The 15355-nt window shown below is 37.0% G+C and overlaps 1 protein-coding gene across 5 annotated transcripts in view; it reads right to left on the reverse strand.

The window, feature by feature from the left end:
* Window positions 1-4047: 4047 nt before the first annotated feature.
* The window catches only part of LOC121872005 (intraflagellar transport protein 80 homolog), a 94543-nt gene continuing 83235 nt past the window's right edge, over window positions 4048-15355 (reverse strand). Inside the window, exons 1-8 of one of the 5 annotated variants that reach the window (XR_006090006.1) lie at window positions 14860-14970; window positions 12811-12915; window positions 11673-11836; window positions 10403-10513; window positions 9230-9408; window positions 6799-8472; window positions 5647-5909; window positions 4048-4341 (exon numbers count right to left, since the gene is read on the reverse strand). Coding sequence is in view for 4 of the 5 variants with exons in the window: in XM_042374629.1 (XP_042230563.1) it covers window positions 5808-5909; window positions 6799-8472; window positions 9230-9408; window positions 10403-10513; window positions 11673-11836; window positions 12811-12905 (2325 nt within the window). In the remaining variant the exon portion in view is untranslated. Of the gene's footprint in view, window positions 5910-6798; window positions 8473-9229; window positions 9426-10402; window positions 10514-11672; window positions 11837-12810; window positions 12916-13926; window positions 14697-14859; window positions 14971-15355 lie in introns of those variants that run through there. The other 4 variants (XM_042374629.1, XM_042374630.1, XM_042374631.1 and 1 more) reach the window with 4 other exon arrangements.

Raw genomic sequence — 15355 nt, forward strand, 5'->3', positions numbered from 1 at the left:
CAAACCAATCTACCCTAACATAATTCAGTGATATTATACACAAGAATTATATACGTAGTAGTATTCTCTATTCATCATTATTCACATGTATACATAAAAGACCAAAGTAGTACGTCTATAGACCAACAATAAATGTGAGTGGTTGAAGTCACTTGTCAAGCCCGAGTCAGTGTTGCTGCTGCCTTGTGATGACATATTAACACTGATCAAACTGGTCACTGTCAAGTATGGTGCTCGTTGTGCAATTACAGTGCTATAATTCGTGAGAAAACTAGCAGCCACATTTATCATTTTTATTATTTCCAAACGAGAGAGAAGAGCCTTGGACAACTAGTGGCAAAGATTAACAGTTTCTCAATTTATGACACACAAATATCTTTTTTCTTGTCTCACGGTGTTAAGCATAACAACATTAGACTCGTAGGTTTCTTAGTTTATGTAATAAGACCTCTATGATTTTAAAGGAATACTTTTAGTGACTTCAGAAGTAAAAGATGAACTCAAACTGGAAAGTGAAAGCGTTGTCCTTGATAAAGTATTCGGGATGGAAAAAAGCAAATTCATATACAATGAGCCAAGAATTTAGTACTTCAGTTTGATTTAATTCATCTGACCTATTGACTAAAACAGATACTGATAATGATGCAAGAAACATATATACTATCTGTAATCCAAGACCCTCGCTGTGTAACAATGAGAGGTTACTGTCTCACATTATCTCTCAGAGGTACCAAGCAATTTTATAGTTGCCAGTACTGTCTGTTGGGTGCTGGGTCTCGGTCGAAAATACAGTAGTTTTGATAAACCCACTCAGTGTACTGTTAGTTTCGGCCTATGCACAGTATATATTATAAACACACACACACACACACACACACTGTTCCATTAAGATGGTTTTAGTTTTTTATTCAAAATGCTTCAACTGCTGTGGTTATTAAAAACTGTTCATTAATTCTTTCTATCCACAACCAACAACTTTTTTACGTTTCACATTATTCAAAATATTCGATTTAGCTTCATCAAAACCCTCTAAACCTCACGTTACTCAAGCCTGACTTGTTGACCTTTTCCTCCACATTCCTGACTATTCGTGTTTTTTTTCTTGGGTGAAAAATTTCAGGTTATAATCATTGCCCATATATTTATTCACGGACTTTGTTGTGTGGAAATTGAGGCCCCCAGCATCATAAGGGTTACTCGCGTCACAATTTGAAACAGAGAAAACGTCGTTTAAAGTTTTTCCAACTTCTAACATGCATAATGTTTTTGTTTTTTTGAGATACAGCATTCACTTTAAAGCTAAAGGACTGTACTTGCAGATAGTAGGTAGTGCATCATGAAGTAATGTACTGGGTTGTTGCAATGTTGACTTGAAGCAACAAAACTCCCACCCACTTATGGCTTTTTTTACTTTAATCGACATCAGAGTGTAGATCCCTCCACAACAAAAGAGAACTGAGGGAGAGGGAGAGAGGGATTCCGTCTCATTGGCTGGAGGAGCCGTGACATAGATAGCAGACGCTCAGTCATTGGCCAAGACAGGGGAGGAGGCTGCGGGCTGGCTGCTGTGATTGGCCGCCCGTTTCTCTCACTCGCTCACTGACGGGACAAGCGCACTTGACGTGAATGCCAAGCCCATACTTTCTTGTCTGCCACAAATCAATGTTACATCCTATTTTCAAAGGGCTTTCAACCTTATTTACAGCCCTGGGTTTTGCCAGGGTGGTCCGAGTTATCCTTACGATGCGGGGGCCTCAATTGTAGTTTTACATCAGGGATGACCAGTGAAGTTTACAAAAAGCTAAAAAGAATAATTGGACATCTGAACAATGACTGAGACCTGACTTCTGGACACACAGAGGTATGTGTCCTAAAGCAATTTATCCTGACAAAACTGTATTCAAAAATGCATTAATAATTGTAACTCTTTATGCATAACTTTCTTCATTTCAAGAAATTACCATCAAATTACCATCGTGTTCTTTGTCATAAAGATCACTCTAACTGTGACCTGGTATTAAAATTTGCCGAGTACTACAGTAAAGTTATTCTCTGGGAAATAAGTAAGTTGCCCTTACCAGTGAACATACTGTACAAGGAAAATAAACAACTTAATATGAATATAAACTGTTCAATCGAAACTTGCAACTGAGGTCTTGGGTGAGTTGGTAGCAAGGCAGCTGATTGCTTGGCAGATGGACACAAGAAAAATTACTACAATTCTTTACAATCTACTCCTAATAATTTCCACACTTGGGGAAGCAAAAATTAGCACGCTAAATGCTCTGGTAACATAAATGTCTTGAAGAGAACAAGAGATTTCAAGTTTTCAGCAACTTCCTCCACGGGCTACATGACATCTCGTGGCATGTGGGTTTAAACTGTATTCCATTTTCATTATATCCACTTATTCTAAATACATCCTATGTGACTCTGCCATCTTTTTACTTTCTGTATATTCCACCCACACAGGGCCAGTTGGGGTACACCAGATACTGTACAGCGATATACATACTGTAAATCCCTGGAGACTGAAGGGTCATGCTTACACTCCAACCTTACACAATTTTCTTATCACATCACTACTTCAAACAACCTACAAATAAATGGAAACTAACTTTAAGAAGTAGGGGAAGCGAATGTGGTCAAGAGCAGAGTCAGCCAAGTTGCCTCCTTGCATACAGAGGGCATAATAAACAGTGTGCTGTATCCACATAGTCCTGAGCAGGTAGTCAAGGCTATGGGTCCCAGTTTCACTTTTCACATAAAATTATACAAAAATGTAAATAAAAATTCTATTTATACCTAATTTCAAATCATTGATTTGAAAGTCTAACATTAAAAATATTTTTAAAAATTAATTCTTCCTTACAAAGAAAACTTAGGGTACGTATAAAGAATTAAAAATATTTTATTAAAAACTTAAGTACTTACTGAAAATAAAAAAGGTTAAAAAGTACAAATATGAAGAACTTCGTTTAGATGAAAGGAACAAAAAAAATATTTAAATAATGTAATAACCTGGTTAGGAGAGACTCATAATAAAAATTTTACCAAGCTGAAGAAGGAAAAAAAATAGTAACTCCCTTGATGAAGAGACAGCACTTCCACATTAGTTCAACTGTAATGACCGCTGTACAGTAATACAGTAATGTAGTATACTTAACAAAAACAGTCTCATGACTGAAATTTGTTAACCTCCAAAATTGTAGGTGATTTTGATATTGATGACTGTGAACTTTCACCAATTAAAGCACTAGTGTCATGAACTCTAGGCAACAGCAGATCAATTCACACCCTAAATAAACTACACTAAGATACTGCCACTATACAAAACTAATACAGTATTTACATACAGCAAAGAAACTTGCTGTTAAACCACACAAAATAACACTTTATAAACAGCAAATCCCCAATGGGTGTTACGGACTGATTCTACCTGTACTATAATGAAACGGTTCATTTCAAACACAATTTTAAAAAATTATGGAAAAAGTCAAACTCCCACTGAGAGATGGAGATGAGGTCAAATAATTTATAGAAGTGATACATATCCAGTCTGGTCTTGAATGAGCTCACACTCAGTGCTGTCATAACACTCTCTAACAGATTGTTCAAAGAATTCACAGTTTTCACCACAAAAAAGTTTACCCTGACAGTTTTCTGAACTTATGGCTTCTTCAACGTTAAGCTATGACCCCGAGTGGGGCAGGCACCCCCCAGCTCCAAGTATGAACACTCAACTGAGTACAGTGTACTGTAATGTCGTATGAGGTGTTTACAGACTTCTATTAACTCCTCTGCCTATAGTAGAAGCTAGGGAACTGCAGGCATTCCAGTCTTTCTGGGCACCTGAGGTGTCATAGTGCAGGCTCCAGTCTGGTGGCACTCCTTTGGACATTTTCAATTGACTGACAGTTTCTAGCATATCTCAGGGGCCAGATGGGGTGACAGTACAATACTTCAAATGGGGAAGCACCTCACTTTTGAAGTAAGTCAGTAAGAAGAGTCATAGTATCCTTGTTTGGGTAAAAATAGTTCAACAGGTAAAAAATAAACTTGGTTTAATTACATTACAGTATTTCAACACATAAAATAAGGGCATACTGTAGGAAGCTAAGTTTCAGTATTGTTAAATATCCCATTTGTAATACAGTACTAAACCATACAGCAACACAGTAAATACCCAGTCAAACTAAAATAAAATTCTCCAATACCGGTAATGTTTTCAGTCTTCAAGGTGAATTCTAGGAACATCTTGCAGTTTAAAATACAGTATTCCATTTTGTCAGGTGAACACAGGCTTTCCAAGGTATGCTGACCAGTCAATACTCCCAATAACTGTGTACAGAAATGTTTGTTTTTAGTTGTCTGTACATACCATTACAACTCATCATTATATAAAAAAGAATACTGTACACATTTTCTTTTATTACCCAAAAAATTTATTTTATACAGATCTTTTACTTAGTTAACTAAACTGGACAGAAGACTTAGAAAACCCCTTCAACATTTACAACTACAGTAGAGGATACAGGTGCTGCATAAATATTTGGAGTACAGTACTGTATTGTTACTGTATTTTTTAACAAAGTTCAGACTCAGAGGAGCCCAGTGAAATGACTAGCATACAATAACTACATAAAAAATATATAATTTTTATATGAAATTATGATGATAACAGTAGTGTATTAAATCTGAATAAACAGATCAGATATAGAGTACTGTATACAGTAGCACCATCTCTTGGTAAAGGAATTATGTAGAAAAAGATGAACTACATTTGTGTTCCACATTCTCCCATTATAATTAACCAATCCTGGTTCTCTGTACTGTACTGTATTCTGAAATTTTGCTAAAATTTATGATTAACTTCATTATCCAGGAATTGACAATGTTTACCTAATGTTTCAATAGATTTTTATAACTACAAAATGTAGCTTACAGAGATAGAGTTTTGAGCATGTTCTGGATAAAAAATAAGTCACCATTACTCAAGTAAGTGCATTTTACATGCTAATTTTTGTTTCTCTAAATGTACAAATCATCAGATATCAACATAGTAAAGTTATTACCTCTTAAAATATCAGAATATCAATACGATACATTAAATACTAAGGAACTATAGTGACTCCACGTGTCTGTCCACCAGCCAATCACCTGCCTTGCTACAAACTGACCCTGGGTTTCAGTTGCAAAGTTATAGTGAACAGACTATAGTGCACATCCTAACACCTCTATTTATGCATTAATGAAGCAAAAGAAGACTGCTTTAACATTAAAAAAACAGTGTGAAATGCAGTATTGAGGCCAAATAAAGCAGGCAACAGTGTCTCAACATCTCTTTCATCAAAAATAATGACACGTACAGTACAGTATAAGATGGTGAATACAGTATTCCAGTAAAGTCTTGTTTAATTTATTTTTAATGTTTTTCTTAAATATAAGGTCAGACATATCTCTACAGGGAAATTATTCATTGATATGAAATAATATTAGAAATTACAGAACTGTATAGGCACTTTTTTTGGCCTGGAAAACATCCCTATTAAATAAAAGAAATAAATGACTCTTTATGCAACTCTTTTTAACACAACACCTGCACAGTGTGAGGGCTACTTGTATAACTTGGCCAATTAATTTTACCTTTTATGACTAACTCTCAAATAAGTTAATCCACTGCTTCTAAATTTCCTCAACACTCATCCAAGTTTCTTCAAAACTCTGTAGAGATGAATATGGTAACTCCACTCCATGAATACATCTACACTGCATTAGATTTTTCAATGACCTCAGAAGCTCAAAATTCAAATTTCTTTAAAGTTAGGTGTTGATGAAGTTGGTTTCTCTCTCTCTTTCTGGTATTCCAACTCAATCTTCTCATTTATCATCTTCCAGTCAATCTCAACCTGTAAGAGAAACACAAATTAGTACATTGTACAGAACTGCAGTTCTGATATATTGCCATTTAAATTTTATGACAACTTTATTTGATTACTACAATGTGTTTTGTTTTTCCATATTGCTATCCTAAGCATCTCTCTTGCTAAATGGTGTAGTGTAGAAGATGATTGCCACGTTAAGCCTTATGAGTTCTTTACAAATGCAGACAATTTGGAGTAACCCCAAATTGTGTATGATGATTGCAGAAAGACCGGCCAATGCTTCACTAAACACACCTTGTGTCAAGAAACAGCGAAAGAGTATCAATTAACAAGTGAAATTAGACATGAGCGTGGTGAAGGGACAATAAATGACAAATAACCTTGAGAGGGAAACATCCACACACATTTCAGTTATATTCTCTACTGTATTTTTTATTGATTCATAACTGTAAAAGTGGAATGGTGAGAGGACAGGCACCCAGTCATAAAATTTACTTAAATTTGCCTGATAGCAATAGGACAACCATGTCATCAGTTGGAAAATGGATGTAAATCAATAAAGATGATGATGAATATGATGAATATAAGAAAAATCATCCCAAGCATCCCAAAATTACCAAACAGCAATGCATTCCTCCTAATATACATGGTTTCTTATGGAAAAATTATTTTTACACATGGCAAGAATTTTCTGGGTATTGCTTGGATCACTAAGGGGCTGGGAAATGATATAGCAGTTGTGGGGTCATGGGGGTAGGCATTTGAGTTCCATGATTCTGTTTGGATGAGGGCTATCAAAAAAGAAGAAAAATTGAGAGTGAGCAGTCATCCTGTGTAGCACTCACAAATGTTTAATCCTCAAGTGACTTAGTTACTTTTCTTTACGACAAAACAAAAAAGTTCTATAACATACCTGCTTTTCATATTGCAAAAACAGTTTGCTGGTTTCTTTCTTGTTAAATCGAGCCGTATAACGTTGTCTGTAAGCCACTACAGTATCAACATGTGTTCGGTGCCTGATGGCTAGCTGGAGAGCTCGTTCAAAATTGTAAGTGTTAAGGTTCAACATAATGGCCCTGAAAAAAAGACCAGACTGAACCAAGAGGACTTCTGCATCTCCAACATGGCCTCCCAGTAATGCCATCTCTGCTGATCGAGCCTCTTTTATTGGTATTTCCTTAATGTAATGAATGTACTGCACCTTTTCAGCTTCATTAATCGCTGCATATGCTACTTCCGCTGTATTAAGTTCTTTATTGGCTGTAGCCATGGCTGCCAGACATGCCCACACAATATCATCTTTAACAAATCTTGCTAATCTAACAGCATCATCCCAGTGTTTAGTAGAAACATAGTTTTGAAGTAATGCTGGATATGGGGAAATATTAGTAGTTACCAAACTACCATCTGCACGCCGCATTGTCACAACTGTATCTAGAAAACTGTCAATCACAGCATTTTTTCCATATTCAGCAGCATCTTTCTCAAGCATTGTTTGTGACTGTAGATCACGATCAACAAACACAACTGCTGGGTAAAACCACACTGTGAACTTGGAGTCCTGAAGAGCAGCAAGCATATTGGCTCCATCATTCCAACAAAGAGATTGTACCATCCCACCAAGTTTGACTGCTCTTCCCATGGTACCTACCCGCTGCAGAGTGACTAAAAAGAGGTCTCGATTACGATCAACAGCCGCCATGCGCCTCTCATGGGCTGTGCCAACCTTATCTAAGGCCACTTCCATGATTTCTAACTTATGAGACCATGGTTTGCCATCATTCAGAGCTTTACCTGTTCCAGCATCAAACAGATGCACCATTTTCTCGTCTGTCTTATCTCGAATGGCCAATGTATCATTTGATAATGATACAGTGCGACTATTCAGTACATCTGTCCTCATTCCTGGCCAGCGTGGTGCACACAGCACACGCCCATCATATGAGTAAACATACACACTTCCACCATCCACTAAAAGGAAATGTCGTTCAGCCTGAACAATGAGGCTGACATTCGATTCTTTTAGTTCAAAGATGAAGGGAGTATTCCAGTTGCGTGTGGAATATATATAACCTTGAGTTGATGTTACTATAACCATATAGCCATGTGATAAAGAAACTTTAATTATGCGATCTCTGAGTTCTAGTTTCTCCCAAGCTTCATTCGTGACATCACGTAGTGCAATTGTTTTACGGCTTGTCACAGTTGCTTCATAATTCTTCCATTCTAGGTGGTTTTCAATGACATGTGCAAAGATAACAAAACCATTACCACAAGCACCAGCAACTTGTGTGCCATCACTAGACCATGCAAGATTGAAGATACTTCCTGTTGTGGGTTTTTCCAGTGAGTGACACCATCCAGCTTTATCACACAACCGAAGTGTGTTAAATGAGCCAACTGCAAAAAGCTGGCCATCAGGTGACCAAGCAAGAGCAGTAATAGGATGATGGTGTTGGGCAGAGGAGTACAGCTGGCGACCAAAGTTATCCCAAACACGGTACCGAGTGTCTTCCCCTCCTGACAGGATCATACCAGTATTGGGGTTCCAGGCCACCTTCAAGATTATTCCCTCATGAGCTTTCCACTGTAAGAAAGAAAGAAATATTGAAGTCAGACTTGCTAATTTGTCAAAGGCCAAATTATTTTGACTAAAGACTAATACAGTACTGTTCAGTATAATAATCTTTGAGTGGGTATTTTTCCTTTTGAAGAACACCAATTATTAATTCTTAGTATGGAGAAAAACCTTGCAGAATATTGTGCCAATAGAGGAACTTCAAAGGTCAGATAATGATAATAAAAATGATGATTGTCCGGCACTCTAGCAAAAGACATAACAAATTATTCCTGAAAACCCATATTGTCCCTAATACATATCAGACTGGATGGCACACATTCTGCACCACTTTAACACACACATTTAGAACCCAGATTTACTCTAAAAATAATGGGTGAGATAAATCAGAAAACTGGCCTTACCTACCTATACAGAATGGCTGAACTTCACAATGAGACCTTTATTGCTACCAGCTGAGTCATTTTCATAAGAAGAGCATTACTGTAAACCTGCAAGTTTTTCAGTTCAGTATGTGAGTTGCCCTACCATACATTATATTAAATGGGACTTCTGAATCAATCCCTCATTTTACCGACATGTTTAACTTAGCACCAGGCAGGCAGGCACGTGTCAGTGTTCTGAGTTTTCACCCATAGAGACTGTGTACTTGAGTCAGCTGAAATATGTATAAGTTATAAATTAAAAAGTATTGTCCTTACTTTTAACTTCAGTTACAAATGAGGACAATTTAAAGTAGTGAAATATCTCATCTCATCTTTCTCACCTGGATAGGTTTAGAGTTTGGTGCTAGTGGTTTGATAATAAGGGTTGTACCAGCTGTATAGAGAACAGCATCTGAATCAGGGGCCCAGGCCGCACCATACACTGGAACTGATGCTTGTGCAAGCGTTGATCGTAACATTCCACTTCGAGACCAGATTTTCACCAAACCATCTTCACCAGCTGCATATGAGGAAAAACTACAAACTCAGTTCAGATGTAAGCCACATAAGTCTTTTGGGAGCCTATGGTGCATTATGAGAAATTTTGAAGATGGTAGTTTACTTTAACACAGGTAAGATTCTGTGAAAAAGTGTAACAAAGCTTAAACTGTAAATCCATGGGAAATTCTCTGGCCTGTTTATTCTGGGATTAATTCCTTCCAAAAACTGTTTCAGCATGTGTGTGTGTGCTCATGACAGTGTAGCCTTTAGCTTTTCCAACCTAAAATCATTTTCAAGACGGAAGGAAGAGAAAAAACATACTGGATGTGTATGAAGAACATAAAAAAGCAACATGAACTATGCTGAAAGGATCTGTAGGTTCTTTTGTATGGGTGATGCTACTGCACAGTAAGATAAACTGTACATCCCCCCCACCTGCCAAAAACACAATGGGATACAGTGAGTTCTGCTGTAACGCGTGTTTTGACAACGCGAATTGGCTCTAATGCGATTTATGAATAGAGGAACGATATTTGTAAAACGCGAACGCTTGTTTGCTGTAACGAGATTTTTGCTTAGTATTTCTCCAATTTTGTGGTATTAACTGTGAATATGGTAAAGAAGAATATCTCCAAGAAGCGTTCTGGTGATCGTAAAAGAAAGGCTATAATCCTTGAAGAGAAGCTCGATGTTATCAACCTCAAGATCACCCTTCTCCCCCATCAAGTTATATTCATATTTTTTCAAGGTAAAGTGTTACATTTACTGTATGATTTCATTATTAGATATGAATGTCACATTTATTTAGACGGTGCTCTCCTTTGTGTTAGGCTAACTATAATTTTTTTTTTTTTCGAGTAGTAATATGCACCTAATCCTATTTTCTCCATAAGCCCTGTTATTTCTATTACGCGAATTTTTATAACACGATGTTTTACAAGAACACAACTATCGCGTTATAGCAGAACTGACTGTATTTTCAAAATCTACAGTTTCTTCCCAAAATACACTACCTGTAACAAGACCAGCTCCATCGTGGCTCCAGCGACCAGTCAGCACTGCACCACGGTGAGCTTCTACTGACTTTTCAATACGACCATTGCGTCCAACTATGTAAAACTTCCCTGAAAAGGGAAATTTGGAAGTGTTAAACCATAAATTGTGAAATTACACATTGCTCTTGAAAACGGTTAACTATACGTATAAGAAAGACTGATCCTTAAGTTCTATTTTATAGGTGAACCTAACCCAGAACACAGAAACACTGTAAATGACAGATTGATTCTATTGGATACTAAATTCTTCATTTACCCTTAAGCCCCGGGTTAGGATGCTGCTGGCAGTACCTCCCACGTGGGGGTAAATCGAGAAAAAATCTAAACTTTTCCAAAAATAATTTTAACCTTTTTAAATGATAAAACAATAAAAAAATAAATAAGAAAAACTATATATTGACCCTCTAGAAACTTCCCTGGCAGTGCTGAGGGAGGGAGTGGGGGGGGGGGGATATATGGAGACAATGTTGTTTTGACAGCTGAGCTCGTGGTCACCTACGCACTTACCAGCTATTTTAAGGTTGCCTTTGTGTCCGAGATGGCCAATACATATATTTACTGATCAAAATACTTATTTGCTATAAATAATTCATTTTGAATATTTTATTTGCATTATTTTTCATAAAAATTGCTTGGCAACACACACGCAGTCGGTCACCAGACTGTCTGGCTGTCTTTGTGTTTGGTAGAGCAAATAACGAATAAAACAATAATAATTCCACAAATAAATACATTTATAACATAATCATAGCATTATTTTACAATAATACTACACTACCCGGTACTTTAAGGAATATTACTTTGATACAACATGATAAAATTGACAAACAATGGAAGTGAAACAAAACAAAAGTAGGTACAGTAATTATGTTCAGGAAGCTTCCCTGTGGCTGATAGTCACACCGGAACCTGATAACCCGAGCTGAGCACTTAAACACCAACGGGCTATGGCGCACGTCTTAGTACGTCACCCGGGACATAAGGGTTAAAACAGGACACAGGCAAAGCATGTTTCATAAAGGTGGATAGGAGAGGAGGGACATTTCTCAAGTTGCTTTTGCTTATAGGTCTCTATAGTATGTATGGCAAAGGTCAGGCAAGCACTGCCAGTTACATAGTAATACAGTACAGTTTATGAATTCCTTAATTTTATGCCTATTAATAAATATAACAAACCAAATTATCATTGTGTAACTGAAAGATATAGGCAACCTACTCATAACCTTACCATCAGCTGCTGTCATCAAAAACACTTCTGACCCAACTTTGGTCTTTTGTGCAGCTGTCTTGGGAAGCCAGTGTAAGTCCAGAGGGTACAATTCAGATGGCAACTCTGATAATTTGGTTGTCTCAGTTGATACTAAATTCCACTGGAGAAGCTGATGATCATCTCTGTATGAATAATGAAACAAATTAGTGCATATTAAAATATTTTATTTTATTTTATAATTTTCAGAGTACAGTACTGTACAGTATCTCCTAAACTTAGAAATTTTCTCTGCATGCTTTGATGTCATAGACAAAACAACAACACCAGAATAGGAAGAATTTTTCTCGAAATTCCAATTAACACTGAAGTCTAGATCACGAAACTGTACAATCAGCAAATTTAGAAGAGGTAAAACTTAAGTTCCAGGCCCCAACTTCTAACTGGGATCAGATAAATTAGAATATTAGATTATCCACCACCTCCATACCAAGAAGAATATTCACATGTTAAGAATATACAGTATCCTAAAAAGAGAAAAGGTTTGAGGAGTTTGCTGTGAACACATCTGTTCATTTGTTGACATCGGTTACAACACTAAGACTTGATAATATACTCCAGTAGGTTCTTCACAATACCCCAAAGGGTAAGCTTAGACTCAACTATAAAAGAGTATATCAGGATTATTTATAACCTATGGATGGATCAAGTAACTCTGCATTCTGCACCAAAGTTAGTTAGAAAGAGAAATTGAGGTACAGTACAGTACAATACCCAAAGGCTCTAATTATACTTGCATACAGCATCAGGAATCTGAAATACTGTATAGTACTTGGGACCTTAAGGCTTTTGGCAATACATAAGTACTTATGTTTGTAAATAAATCTATCTTAGCTTTCTCCTACACTCAAGTGTCACATGCTGCTTACAATGTTTATGAGGCAGACTCATAGTCTATGTGTGTGTGTATGGTGGGAAGAAAGAGGTAACTGTTACACCTGGGAGATTTAATACATCACCCTTGCTTGCATAAATGGGGAATGTCATGTGTATCCTAGTTTGTGAGTCAGCAGCCTGTATTATGAGAGTAGCCTGGATTTATGGCAGAGCCGGAAAATACCAAAAATAACTTATAAAAACAACACAGTACAGTACTAACCCACAAGAATAAACCTCATCAGGAGACACCCATCCTACACAGGAGACTAGATCTGTATGCTTCGGTTTATTTTGCAGTGATGTTTTAAATCTCATTATGCACAATCTGAAAATGGAAAACAGACATGTGAAAACTTTTATTCATATCTACTTTGCCAATACAGTAATACTGTGTGATAAAACCAAGAATACCATGTATTATGAAATGGCATTTCACCGTTGATTTCCAACATGACGATTTATTTGCAGTAGAGGTTTATGCTGCTTTTGTAAAACAACTCATCTGGTTATCTTAATTACCAGTGCATTAAAGTATACTACAGTACTGTACAGTGCTAGTAAATAGGAATTGAAAACTGATTGTAAGGTTTAGTAAAGTCTTATAGTTAATCATAAGCAAATACCTGTATTTGTATTTGTTTTTCTGAAAATAATTCTATGAAAGATCTGGGAAGGTCAAGATCCACTGGTTCATGTCACCTGATTACGAGTATGATGTTACAGTAGTATTTAAGAAATAGTACAGGTTGTGAGTGTAATACTGTAGTGTGGTATATGTCCAGGTTATAAATCTTAGTAGAGTTATAATTTTTTTTAAATTTGTACATTGGATAAATGTACATAATAGTCTAGGAGAGGGTCTGGTTAACCATCTACAATATTGTTAGTTCAGTGACTTTGCCTTAGAAGAGTTTCATATCTGCACATTATTGTAAACGCTTCTTCCAGTGACGGAGATGACTTATTGTAGTAAAGATGAAACCAACTAAACTTTACCTAACCTACCTTTCCTAGTGAGTGTGCATACTACAGCAACCATGGAATTTAAAAAAGAAAAGAAAAAAGTGGTTTTCTGATGGGTTTTGATGCGATTAGTTCAAATCTGATCATTGTTTTTGTCGGAAATCACTCGTTTGTGATTTAGCACCCCCCCCCCCTCCTCCTCATAATAGTTCTATCGATTGCGTGTTTTGAAATCCCGGTACTCTTTGCTTTTTAACTTATACCATATAACCAAACTAAACCTTACCTAAGCCCCTACCGGGGGCTCTGCCCCCGAACCCCCAGTGACCCTAGACTTCTCGAGGATATAAATAGCCGTTAGAGTATTTCTTACCTTACTCCGAGTCAGGGCCAGAGTCTGAGTCAGGGACCAGAAGGTGTTGTGGGTTCCTCTGTTCTCTAAGGTTTCCTTTTTATTAGAATGAAATAATACGATAAACTTCCAATAATCGAAATCGCACCCAGAATGTTATGGCTCCATCTCCCGCATCCTGCCGTCCCCGCCCTAGATTTGATTGGCTGCGGCCACCCTCGATTTGATTGGCAGTCGCCCCCCCGACACATGTGCGGGAGGTAAGCGAACCTACGAACACACACAATTTGAACAACAGCGTACGGGCAACAGGTGTTCTGATTTTATTCTTTTTTTAATTATATAGCTTCCTTATTATCAATTTGCGACGGAAATGTAACATAAGAAAATGATGAAAATATTGAAAAAAATAGTTCTATCGATTGCATGTAGTGAATTTCCGGAATTCTGTGGTTTCTGCAAACTTCATCATTACTCCTTTCCCAGGATGGAAGTGTATTACTCTAGATTAGGTTGTCAGGTTAAGTAGTTTGACGAGGGTGTTACAGATATTTTATCTTATCTAACTGTCAAAAGAGGGAAAACAAAAAGTTGCAAGTCCTCCACCGTTTTATGGATATTGAATTGATGAGAAAAAAAAATATTACTTTCCTGCTTGCTCCTTCAGAGTCGGTTTAAAATATTACCCCGGACTGGTTGTAGGCATTGGGAGGTACTGTATATATAACGTACAGTAGCTAAAACAACTATCTGTGCAGGTGGAGGTCGATATGCTTCGTTATTTTACGTGACTAGTGACAGCCCTCATATACCAAAATTTATCGTCCATGGTCTCATATTGTTTCCCACAAAATATACACAGTTGTTTTAGCTACTGTACAAGTAAAACCAATTCATGTGAAGAAAATTAACTGCTTTAAACCCAATCATTAAGGCCAGGACCTATAAACCTACCTAAACACGTCGTTATTCCTGAGTAAATGACCAGATCCCGACCCTTGACCACAAGTCCTGGCGTCGCGGGAACTGTTGAGGAATGTAAACAAAGGATCTGGAACCTTTATGTTTGAACCCCACAACGAACCCCTCAACGAACCCCTCAACGAACCCCTCAAACCGAACCTTTTACCTTACCTGGGGGAGAACACTGTCAAATGTCTTCCTAAATCAAGTAAATATTTTAAAGGAAACATAATTAGAGTTAAATAGTGTAAAAGTTGTGAGGCATAAAAAATCGACTGGGTATATACCTTTAGTAATGGATTCGGGTTCGGGTTTGCTACAACGTTCAGAACTCAATTAAATTAATAGTTGAATTATTCACACATATAACAGTTATATTACCAGAGAATGGAAAACATTAAATTATTTTAGACCTTCCTGAAAAGTGAAATACTGTATAAAAAACACTGTTATAATGTTGGATATACAGCTATAACTCAAACTTTGT

This window comes from Homarus americanus, unplaced genomic scaffold (assembly GCF_018991925.1).
Source record: "Homarus americanus isolate GMGI-L3 unplaced genomic scaffold, GMGI_Hamer_2.0 scaffold51476, whole genome shotgun sequence".
NCBI lineage: Eukaryota > Metazoa > Arthropoda > Malacostraca > Decapoda > Nephropidae > Homarus > Homarus americanus.